Source organism: Ranitomeya imitator, chromosome 2 (assembly GCF_032444005.1).
Source record: "Ranitomeya imitator isolate aRanImi1 chromosome 2, aRanImi1.pri, whole genome shotgun sequence".
Taxonomy (NCBI): Eukaryota; Metazoa; Chordata; class Amphibia; order Anura; family Dendrobatidae; genus Ranitomeya; species Ranitomeya imitator.
This window is the reverse complement of record NC_091283.1, coordinates 824289836-824302154: the sequence shown is the minus strand read 5'-3', so window position 1 is coordinate 824302154 and position 12319 is coordinate 824289836. Positions and strand designations below refer to the sequence as shown.

Genomic DNA, 12319 nt, shown 5'->3' with positions numbered 1-12319 from the left:
AAATCTTAATGCTTCAGCACTAGACATTGTGGACAATTGTAGCCTCCAGCTTTGTGGGAACAGTTTGGAGAAGGCCCTTTTCTGTTTGCCATGACACTGCCCAGTGCACAAGGTCCATTGACCTGGTTGGGGGAGTGTAGAGTTGAAGAACTGCTCTGGCACCGTTCAAGAGCTTGAATGAAGCCTACGTAGAGCAGTGAAGTAGCAGAGTCCCAGGATGGCCACTGAGGGTAGTGTGGGTCACAAGGGAGTAGTACCGGAACACAGGAGGGAAAGTACAAAGCATCATGGGTTTGTTAGGAGAAAGCACAGGAAGAAGAGAAAAATCTAGAGAAAGGACCTTATTAAAGATCCCCATAACCAATTGAGTCTTGGGGTCAGGAAACAGTTGTTGAACTTATGAATTATTCCTTTAGAAATATCCCAGTGTGAAAAGTTAGTGGTTTCAAAGTCACCTGCATGTTGAGTTGTCTTCTTCTGGACCTTTGCAGAATTATATTCAAAACTGGTGCTTCCCAGAGGGCCCTGTCCGGAGCCAGTCTAACTGGGGCCCAAGTGCTGAAGGTCATGGTTTTGCTAGATGCGGAATTTGTATTGAGTATTTTAAAATCAGATTTTTTTTTTTAAATTGAAAACACTTAAAGTAGGTTTTAGGCTCTTTTTCCACTTTTATTAAAAAATAGTGTAGTTTTCACATTGACCACTAGAGTGGTCACAATAAGCAGACACATCCTGTGTTCTGTAGCTCAGTTGTCTGCTTTGCTGTGTAGACTGGGACAGCATGTGCAGAGTCATTTCATCATCCTTAGTGGGTGGTGGATTTAATGATCACTCTGTTGTTCTCATGAAAGCCTAGATAACGTAGGATATTATGATATGCACACAGATAAGGCTCTGCAGCTCTTCAGTCACTATCTGGTCTACCTGGGAGCGTCTTGTATCTTTTTATTGTCTCCAGGAAGTGATGGCTTATGTGTCCATGGGACGGTTCCACTGCAGACATACCGCAGAAGAAAAGCAGCACTGTTGGATACAAACCACTGATAAAAGAAGGCAACTGGATTGACTGGCTTTAAATTTTTATTACTTGCTATAGCAGCTTACAATATACAATCTGCCTTCAACACATAGAAGGTTCTACAGTAACTCAATTTATTACATAACACAGAGACTTAAAGTAGTTTTGCCATAGATAACATATCAGCTATCCACAAGATAAGTGATAAATATAAAATTTAAGGTTCGAACACAAGAAAAAATGTCCTGCAGCTCCCTGTGCGAATGGAGCGACAATGAGCATGTGCGACCGCTGCTCCATTCACTGTCTATACGAGTGGTGGTCGCACATGCTCACTAAAGCTCAATTTACACATTAATTTTTGTCCGCCTATTCTTGGGATCAGTGGCGATCTCCGCTATCATACAAATTTCATCTATTTTACACTGGGACTGAGTGATTGTTTTGTTCATGAGAAAGCCCAGTTAAAGAATACTTTCCATTATTTGCTACTAATTTTAAGTTCTTATTCTAATAAATGGCACATTCATGTATATAAGACATAACCAAAGGATGTGTTCAGGTCACAGGACCCTTCGTTAATGCACTGATTCGTCTTTTCTTATGTTTTACTCCCCATTTCCAACTTTAAATGGCATTTTAAGTAAGTATCTAGTTTTTTTTCCCTCCAGAAACAGTGCCACCCTTATCTATGGGCCACGTTTGGTATTGCAGCATGGCCTATTCATTTGAATACCAAAAAAGGCCAGTGGATGAGTATAGAGCAATTTTTGCAAAAAAAAGTTTTTTTTTTTTCCTTCTTCTTCTCACTTAATGCAACCCCTTTAATTACTTGGTGCCAAATGCCAACCTTGGAATTGCTGCCCTGACTGCCTTTATCAAGATTTACTTTCTCATAATAGCAAAACTGGCAATACAGTACAGAGTACACAAAGTTAACAACAGGGAAAGGAGCCAGGAGGACGGCCGGTCAGAGGGTCCCTCTTTACTTTACAGGAGTGGTAGACGAGAAGGTTCCCACAGTTTACGAGCCAGGTCCCGGCACTGCTGGATGATGAACTCAGGCGGGATGATGCCCAGATGAAGGGTCAGCAGCTCGTAGCACTTTACCAGTTCAGCCGGGTGGTTTTTACTGTAATATCGCAATAATTTCCTAGTTGTATAAAAACAGAATTAAAAAGTTTTGTAAATATGGTGCCAACTTAAAAAAAAAAAAAAGTCAAAATAATTATAAAGAAAAAAATATTAGATCTAATTTTCATTTATTTATTTTTTTTACAGCAAGTGAGCAGTACTATGCGCTGAATATTATGTTAATCCTAAAGTGCGTGTACATAAAAATTACATTTAATCTAGAAGCCTTAGGATATGTTCACACGTGTTTTCGCTGCATTTTTTTTTCTGCAGGCAAAACCTGCTCTCATAGTAGTAGAGAAGCTTCTAACAAAAAGCAGGGTTTGCTGCGTTTTTTCGTCTCTTGTTAAAGTTTAGTGACCCCCCCAAAAATCATCATGCAACTTCCTTAAGGTTTATGCACTAAAAACACAGCAAAACCCGATACCTGCGTTTTTGCATTTACTCAATGCTTTCTATGGGTGAAAAAACACTGCAAATATGCTGAAAGAAGTGACCCGCTGCAGTTTTCAGAAATGCAGCAATTTTCCAAATCGGTCAGGAAAAAAAAAATCAAACCAATGTGTGTACATGAGATTTCTGAAATCTCAAAGCCTTTGCTGATACTGTAAAACGCAGTTTAAAATTTGCATTAAAACAGGGATTATTGTGTACTCACCGTAAAATCCTTTTCTCCGAGCCAATCACAGGACCATGGGTGTTATGCTGCTGCCACTAGGAGAACACTAAGTAATACAGAAAGAATAACTCCTCCCCCTGCAGTATACACCCTCCTGCTGGCTCCAAGTGAACCAGTTCCGTAACAAAGCAGTAGGAGCTTAACATTTAACCAGGATGAACTATGTCAAAACCAAACCAACACAGAAAACCAACGCAGTTAGGCTAACAGGGTGGGTGCTGTGTCCCCCAATGATTGGCTCGGAGAAAAGGATTTTACGGTGAGTACACAACAATCCCTGTTTCTCCTACGCCTCATTGGGGGACACAGGACCATGGGATGTCCTAAAGCAGTCCCTGGGTGGGGAACAATCAACTGTAATTGCTCCTTGTACCCCAAGGGTTACAGATGCGGCACAGCCACCTAAATTCGTCTGCCGACGGTCGCATCAGCCGAGGCCTGAGAATGAATATGGCAATGTTTTGTAAACGTATGCAGACTGGACCAGGTTGCAGCTCTGAAAACTTGTGCTGCCAAAGCTTGGTGCCGGATGGCCCAAGACGCACCCACTGACCGAGTAGAATGAACCTTAATCCCTGCTGGGACAGGATGACCTCTAACTCGGTAGGACTCCTGAATAGCTGAACGAATCCATCTGGCTATTGTCGCCTTGGAAGTGGGAAACCCCTTCCTTGGCCCTTCCGCAAGCACAAACATGGAATCTGACCTGTGGAAAGACGCCGTCCGTGAGACGTATCTCTTGAAAGCGCTCACTAAATCCAGTGTGTGGAGGGCCTTCTCGATGCGATGTACTGGTGCCGGACAGTGACGATAATACAATCTACTGATTGAGATGGAAGGATGAGACAACTTTTGGCAAAAAGGACAGGGATGTTCTCAAAACCACCTTATCCTGATGAAAATTCAGGAACGGAACTTGACAAGACAAAGCCGCCAGCTTTGAGACTCATCTAATGGACGTGACCGCAACCAGGAAGGCAACCTTCCATGAAAGAAAGGACAGGAAAACATCCTGTAGAGGTTCGAAAGGAGCTTCTTGCAAGACTCCAAGGACCAGATTAAGGTCCCATGGTTCCAACGGCATCTTAAAGGGCGGCACCCTATGGGAGACTCCCTGAATGAACGTCTTCACTTGTAATCTGTTGGCAATCCTGCGTTGGAACAGAACGGACAGGGCTGAAATCTGTCCCTTGAGAGAACTAAGGGCGAGACCTAAGTCCAAAGCAGTTTGCAAAAATTCGAGGATGGAAGGAATGGAAAATTCAAGAGGAGAACGTCCCTGGTCGTTGCACCAGGAAAAGAAGGTTTTCCAAGTGCGATGATAAATGTGCATAGATGTAGGCTTTCTAGCGCTGATCATGGTAGAGATGACTTCCGGAGAGAAACCTGCCTGGGTTAGAACCCTGGACTCAATGGCAATGCTGTCAAACAAAGGGCCTCGGCGTTCTGGTGGTAAATGGGGCCCTGTGATAGCAGGTCTGCGCGATTCGGTAATCGCCAGGGAACATCGGTGACTAGTTGAACTAGTTCCGCGCACCACGCCTGGCGCAGCCAATCTGGCGCAATCAGGATTACTGGTACTCCCTCCGCTCTGATCTTCTTGATGACTCACGGCAGTAAGGGGAGCGGGGGAAATATGTACGGAAGCCGAAAATGATGCCACGGGAGTACAAGTGCATCTGCCCCGATGGCTGCTGGATCGTGGGACCGAGCAATGAAGTCAGGAACTTTGGAATTTAGCCGTGAGGCCATCAGGTCCACGCCCGGAGTTCCCCAACGGCAGCAGATCTGGTGGAAGATCTCCGGATGGAGAGACCACTCCCCGGAGTCAAGGCCTTGACGACTGAGGAAATCTGCCTACCAAATGTCCACTCCCGGGATGTGAACTGCAGAAATCAATGAGCGTTTTTTCTCAGCCCAATGGAGAATGTAGCCTACCTCGCTTAAGGCTGCCATGCTGTGGGTTCCCCCCTATTGGTTGATGTATGCCACTGCAGTGGCATTGTCGGACTGAATCCTGATGGAACGACCCGCCAGGAAGGGATGGAATTGGAGAAGAGCTAATCTGATTGCCTGAATTTCTAAGATGTTGATCGGAAGGCGTGATTCCTGAAGTGACCAGCGGCCCTGAGCAGTGCGAAGTAGGAACACCGCTCCCCAGCCTAGAAGACTGGCATCTGTTGTCACAACTAGCCAATGTACTGGAAGAAAAGACTTCCCTTGATTCAGGGAGGACTTCAATGTCCACCACCTGAGAGACTGTCTGACTCGCTGGGGAAGGAAGAACCGACGGTTGAGGGAGTACGGGTTCCTGTCCCGAACAGCCAGGAGAGGGCATGCTGTAAGGGATGGAGGTGTAATTGGGCAAATGGAACCGCCTCCATGGCTGCTACTATCCTGCCGAGGACTCTCATACTGAAGCGCAGAGAGTGAGTGTGAGGTTGAGAGAGCTCCTGAGCTTCCCGCTGAAAAGGCTGAGATCTCTTCCGGGGAAAGAAGAAGCAACCCCTGGGACGAGTCCAGTATCATTCCTAGAAAGGAAATTCGCTGAGCTGGTACTAGGGAAGATTTTTTGAAGTTTATCTTCCAACCCAGGCGAGAAAGAGAATCTATTGTGATGTTCACAGCCTCCTTGCCAGCGCGGAAAGAGGGGCCTTTGATGATATTGTCTAGATACGGTAGCACCACCACGCCTCGGGTGTGAAGAATGGCCACGGCAGCCGCCATGACCTTGGTGAATACCCTGGGAGCGGTGGCGAGGCCGAAGGGCAAAGCAATGAATTGGAAGTGGTGTTCCTGAACTGCGAAGGAACCTCTGGTCAGAAGGGAAAATTGGAATGTGGAGGTACGTGTCCTGGATGCCTATAGACTCCAAGAACTTGCCTTTTTCCATGGAGGCGATGACAGAACGAAGCGATTCCATTCGGAACAGTCGTACCCGAACAAACTTTTTCAGCAGTTTTAGGTCCAGTATGGGCCGTACTGTAGCATCCTTCTTTGCAACAATGAACAGGTTTGAATAAAAACCTTGAAACCTTTCGCTTTGAGGGACCGGGATAATAACCCCATCTTCTTTTAGAAAGCTTGTGGCCTGCAAGAACCCTGATGCCTTTGCCCTGGGAGGAGAAGACAGGAAAAAACGATTTGGTGGAAGAGAGGAGAATTCTATCTTGTATCCGGAGGACACTAGGTCGCGGACCCATTCGTCGTGAACGACCGAGAGCCACGCGTCGCTGAAGGAAAGCAGGCGGCCGCCTACTTTGAGGGTGTCCTCCGAAAACCACAGGGAGTCATTGTGTGGGAGATCTGCCCGGTTTGGACCCCTGGATCCTGTCTGCCTAGGCCTGCCTCTCCATGAAGGGGAAAGTTTGTAAGAGGTCTGGGGACCTCTATCCCTACGTTGTGCCCGGCTGGGTCCGGAAGATGTCGAAGTAGAGGACCAATTTGAGTTGGAACCAAAAAAAAAAAATCGAGACCGAGCCTGCTGTTGCTGGTTCCGAAAGGGTCTCTGTTGTGGGAGGAATTTACTCTTCCCTCCAGTGGTGTTGGAAATTAATTGATCGAGTTTTTCGCCAAAAAGGCGACCGCTCTGATATGGTAAAGAAGTCAATGACTTTTTGGAAGCAGAATCCGCACGCCAGTCCCTGAGCCATGAGGACCTCCGAATGGTGATGGCGTTTGCTGCTGCTTGAGAAGCGCAGTCAGCGGCATCCAGAGACACGGTCACTAGAAAATCCACAGCTCTGGCTGAGTAGCAAGGTCTTCTACCTCGGGGGGGAGGGGGGGAAAGATTGGTATCCAGAACAGCTGAAGACAAGACCTCAGCCCAATGGGTCATAGCCTTAGCCACCCACATAGCAGCAAAAGATGGAAAGAGTGCGGCTGCTGAGGCTTCAAAAGCTGAACGAGCCATATTGTCGATCTGACGATCAGTGGGGTTTTTAATCGAGGCGCCCTCTGAAGAGGATAAAATAGATTTAGTAGCTAGGCGCAATACTGGAAGATCTACCGGAGGAGACTGTGACCAATCCTTTCTTAGATCAGGAGCAAAGGGATATTTTGACTCCATGGGCTTTTGCCCTGTGAAGCGTTTATCTGTACGGATCCTATGAGATTCAACGATATCCTTAAATTCGGGATGAGTGGCGAATTAACAGTAAAAAGAAAGCATTTGCACTACTAAAGCAGGATGGCACCATTGAAGCTCTAAAAAACTATAGGGAGAAAAATACTTTATCTAAAAAACTAATTAAAGCTGCCAAAAAGGAAACAGAGAAGCACATTGCTAAGGAGAGTAAAACTAATCCCAAACTGTTCTTCAACTATATCAATAGTAAAAGAATAAAAACTGAAAATGTAGGCCCCTTAAAAAATAGTGAGGAAAGAATGGTTGTAGATGACGAGGAAAAAGCTAACATATTAAACACCTTCTTCTCCACGGTGTTCACGGTGGAAAATGAAATGCTAGGTGAAATCCCAAGAAACAATGAAAACCCTATATTAAGGGTCACCAATCTAACCCAAGAAGAGGTGCGAAACCGGCTAAATAAGATTAAAATAGATAAATCTCCGGGTCCGGATGGCATACACCCACGAGTACTAAGAGAACTAAGTAATGTAATAGATAAACCATTATTTCTTATTTTTAGTGACTCTATAGCGACAGGGTCTGTTCCGCAGGATTGGCGCATAGCAAATGTGGTGCCAATATTCAAAAAGGGCTCTAAAAGTGAACCTGGAAATTATAGGCCAGTAAGTCTAACCTCTATTGTTGGTAAAATATTTGAAGGGTTTCTGAGGGATGTTATTCTGGATTATCTCAATGAGAATAACTGTTTAACTCCATATCAGCATGGGTTTATGAGAAATCGCTCCTGTCAAACCAATCTAATCAGTTTTTATGAAGAGGTAAGCTATAGGCTGGACCACGGTGAGTCATTGGACGTGGTATATCTCGATTTTTCCAAAGCGTTTGATACCGTGCCGCACAAGAGGTTGGTACACAAAATGAGAATGCTTGGTCTGGGGGAAAATGTGTGTAAATGGGTTAGTAACTGGCTTAGTGATAGAAAGCAGAGGGTGGTTATAAATGGTATAGTCTCTAACTGGGTCACTGTGACCAGTGGGGTACCGCAGGGGTCAGTATTGGGACCTGTTCTCTTCAACATATTCATTAATGATCTGGTAGAAGATTTACACAGTAAAATATCGATATTTGCAGATGATACAAAACTATGTAAAGCAGTTAATACAAGAGAAGATAGTATTCTGCTACAGATGGATCTGGATAAGTTGGAAACTTGGGCTGAAAGGTGGCAGATGAGGTTTAACAATGATAAATGTAAGGTTATACACATGGGAAGAGGGAATCAATATCACCATTACACACTGAACGGGAAACCACTGGGTAAATCTGACAGGGAGAAGGACTTGGGGATCCTAGTTAATGATAAACTTACCTGGAGCAGCCAGTGCCAGGCAGCAGCTGCCAAGGCAAACAGGATCATGGGGTGCATTAAAAGAGGTCTGGATACACATGATGAGAGCATTATACTGCCTCTGTACAAATCCCTAGTTAGACCGCACATGGAGTACTGTGTCCAGTTTTGGGCACCGGTGCTCAGGAAGGATATAATGGAACTAGAGAGAGTACAAAGGAGGGCAACAAAATTAATAAAGGGGATGGGAGAACTACAATACCCAGATAGATTAGCGAAATTAGGATTATTTAGTCTAGAAAAAAGACGACTGAGGGGCGATCTAATAACCATGTATAAGTATATAAGGGGACAATACAAATATCTCGCTGAGGATCTGTTTATACCAAGGAAGGTGACGGGCACAAGGGGGCATTCTTTGCGTCTGGAGGAGAGAAGGTTTTTCCACCAACATAGAAGAGGATTCTTTACTGTTAGGGCAGTGAGAATCTGGAATTGCTTGCCTGAGGAGGTGGTGATGGCGAACTCAGTCGAGGGGTTCAAGAGAGGCCTGGATGTCTTCCTGGAGCAGAACAATATTGTATCATACAATTATTAGGTTCTGTAGAAGGACGTAGATCTGGGTATTTATTATGATGGAATATAGGCTGAACTGGATGGACAAATGTCTTTTTTCGGCCTTACTAACTATTTTACTATGTTACTATGAACACTTTGAGCCCGCTTGGTCCTCTTAAAGGACACAGCATGATCAGTTTTAGATAAAGGTTCCTCAACTAGCTTCAGGGCCTTGTTTACTGACTCAATGAGAGAGTCGACAGTCTCCTGATCGTGTTGAAATTCCTGATCTAGGAAAGTGTCAGAATCGTCCCCTGAGACAGGTTCTCTACTAGCCCCAAGGGAGGGGGAGCGAGAAATGTAACTCTCAGAACCCGATACCCGGTGATGGTCTGGGGACAAGGCATGAGTCCTTTTCCTGGAAGAGCGAGAGCTCCTTGGTAAGGTACAACCCCTAGTCTACAAGGGGTTCTGATCATCGAAAGCGTTGTCCGTAAGAGTGCCCTGGTTAGAGGAAGGGTCTCGGAACGAGTCTAACGCTTTGGACAGGGATGCCATAGACCGGGTAAGGGAGGTAGCCCGCTCAGGGGGACCAGGCTCACTGGGTTCGGTATCAGTAACAGGTGGTTCCTGAGCTGTCACCGGTCCACAAGCTGAGCATAACGCAGTATTGTGACCCCGGGGTAGAGATACCTTACAAGAGGTACAAGCAGCAAAAAACACAGTGTGGGTTTTCCCAGACTTTTTGTTAGGCTTTGATTGAGACATAGTGTAGCCTTGAGGAGAGCGCTTACTAGCAGGGGAAGGGTTAAGCTATGTTTCTGCAGCATACCCAGGTCCTGTGTCTTGAGCCCCCGGGGGAGGTCCGCAATGTGTCCACAGAAATCGCTAATCCCTGAAGCTGTGATTCAAAATGCTGGAGCATCGCTGCAGCATCAGCCCTGTTGGTGTCCAAAGATGGCCGCCGAGATCAGGAAGAGAAGGCGCTTCTCGCAGAACGAGAAGCGCAAGAGAGTGGGCGGCGGTAACTGCCGGTGGGCGGAGCCAATGTTCTGGCCTGGAAGAGAGAACAGCCGGGGGCTAAATTTTAAGTTTGCGGTTGCTGCCTGCAGCGCCGCGACCACTATTTGTGAAGACCGACGTGACCCACATACCCGGGCTTTAAGGTATCTGCGGACTTCCCTTATCCCAGGGACCAAGACCCCCCAGCGCCTCGGCCCCGCAGGTGTACTCACGGTAGATGCAGTGGGCCGGTGCTCAATCCACCGTCGCCATAGTCAGGGAGGGGGTGTAGAGCTTCTGCTGCCTTCCATCATCCGCTATAACAGTGGTGATGCAGTGGGGAGCTACACGGACGCCATAAACATCATGTCCGGCTATGCACCTGGCTCCAGGAGAGGTAAATGGAGGGCTACTCCATGTGGTCGCCTGCTATGGACGGAGGAGATCGGAACGCGAAGGAACAGTCACCCGTAAAGTGAGATCAGGGCTGGCATCCAACGGTGCAGGAAAGGGTACGGGGAGGGACGCTCCACGTTCTTGCCTGTTGATGGTTCGGGGGAGATCGGAACCTAGAAAGGATCCGTCGCCCCCATTCGCTCCATTAAGGGAAAAATAAAAGACCCAAGTGCCTCCTACAGACACTAAACAAGAACAGGAGGGTGTATACTGCAGAGGAGGAGCTATTCTTTCTGTATTACTAAAGCTTTAGTCACACTAAACAACTTACCAACGATCACGACCAGCGATACGACCTGGCCGTGATCGTTAGTAAGTCTTTGTGTGGTCGCTGGGGAGCTGTCACACAGACAGCTCTCTCCAGCGACCAACGATCAGGGGAAAGACTTCGGCATTGTTGAAACTGTCTTCAACGATGCCAAAGTCCCCCTGCAGCACCTGGGTAACCAGGGTAAACATCGGGTTACTAAGTGAAATGGTTACCATTGTAAAAGTAAAAAAAACAAACAAACAAAAAAAAACACTACATACTCACATTCTGATGTCTGTCACGTCCCCCGCCGGCGTCCACAGGGTTCAAACTGCTTTCGGCAAGAGCGCTGCTAATGCACGCGCTGCTGCCGAGAGTTTCCCTGCACTGACTGTGTCAGCGCCGGCAGTAACAGCGGTGATGTCACCGCTGTGCTCTGCTTTACGGCCGGCGCTGGCAGCACTCCTGCCGAAAGCAGTTTTAACCCTGTGGACGCCGGGGGACGTGACAGACATCAGAATGTGAGTATGTACTGTTTTTTTTTTTTTTTTACTTTTACAATGGTAACCAGGGTAAATATTGGGTTACTAAGCGCGGCCCTGCGCTTAGTAACCCGATATTTATCCTGGTTACAAGTGAACACATCGCTGGATCGGCGTCACACACGCTGATCCAGCGATGACAGCGGGTGATCAGCGACCAAAAAATGGTCCTGATCATTCCCCAACGACCAACGATCTCCCAGCAGGGGCCTGATCGTTGGTCGCTGTCACACATAACGAGATCGTTAGCGGGATCGTTGCTACGTCACCAAAAGCGTGACGTTGCAACGATATCGTTAACGATATCGTTATGTGTGACTCCAGCTTTAGTGTCATCCTAGTGGCAGCAGCATAACACCCTTTGTCCTGTGTCCCCCAATGAGGCGTAGGAGAAAAAATGCTGCAAAAGCGCATCATGTGAACATAGCCTTGCAGTTTCCGGATATCTGCTGTTCTGCACAGCGAGACTTGGCCGGTTAGATATTTGTGTGTCTGGCATACGCTTACCCCAGTAACATTAGAACAGTAAAATGACATAACCAACATATTTCTCATAGTTTGCAGTAAAGGGCACAAACCCTAGGCAAGTTTCCTTTTTGCCCAATCCAAGCACCACTCGTGGTTCATGCATTGAGTTCCTGCTGACTCCCGTGGAGTTTTTTTTGTCTATAGGACCAGGACACGGGTCTATTTCTACATCTGCAGGGCGGCAACTGGTGGTGGAAGAGAAGATGAGGCTTGCTGGGCTTTTTTTTTTTTTTTTAGTCACTGAGTCTAGCTTAAGTCTCCCTCTTCCGACTCCTAATCCTGACCCCAGCCTTGTTCTGGTCTCGTCCGTTTGTCTGTTGCAACTGGACAACAAGCCTTAGATCCATTCCCTGACCACTAGTGATGAGCAAATGTGCTCGGATAAGGTGTTATCCGAGCATGCTTGTGTGTTACCCGAGTGTCTTCGACGTGCTTGAAAAATATGTTCGACTCCCCGCGGCTGTATATCTCGCGGTTGTGCAGGGATTGCCGAACAGCCGCGAAACATGCAGCCGCAGGGTCTCAAACATATTTTTCAAGCATGCCGAAGTCATTGGTTAACACTCGAGCATGTTTACTCATAACTACTGACCACGTCTAGCTCAGACAGCACCATGACAGACTATAGTGGACACCTGCGTATCCTCTCAAGTCCACATTTTCAATTAAAGGGGTTAAAAATGAAGACCCCACATCCCTGCCTAGCATCAAACA

At 46.7% G+C, this 12319-nt stretch overlaps 1 protein-coding gene across 7 annotated transcripts in view; it reads right to left on the bottom strand.

The window, feature by feature from the left end:
- Nucleotides 1-1062: 1062 nt before the first annotated feature.
- The window catches only part of HPS1 (HPS1 biogenesis of lysosomal organelles complex 3 subunit 1), a 159729-nt gene continuing 148472 nt past the window's right edge, over nucleotides 1063-12319 (bottom strand). For all 7 annotated transcript variants that reach the window (XR_011318547.1, XM_069754003.1, XM_069754004.1 and 4 more), the window contains one exon: nucleotides 1063-2171. Coding sequence is in view for 6 of the 7 variants with exons in the window: in XM_069754003.1 (XP_069610104.1) it covers nucleotides 2009-2171 (163 nt within the window). In the remaining variant the exon portion in view is untranslated. The remainder of the gene's footprint in view (nucleotides 2172-12319) is intronic.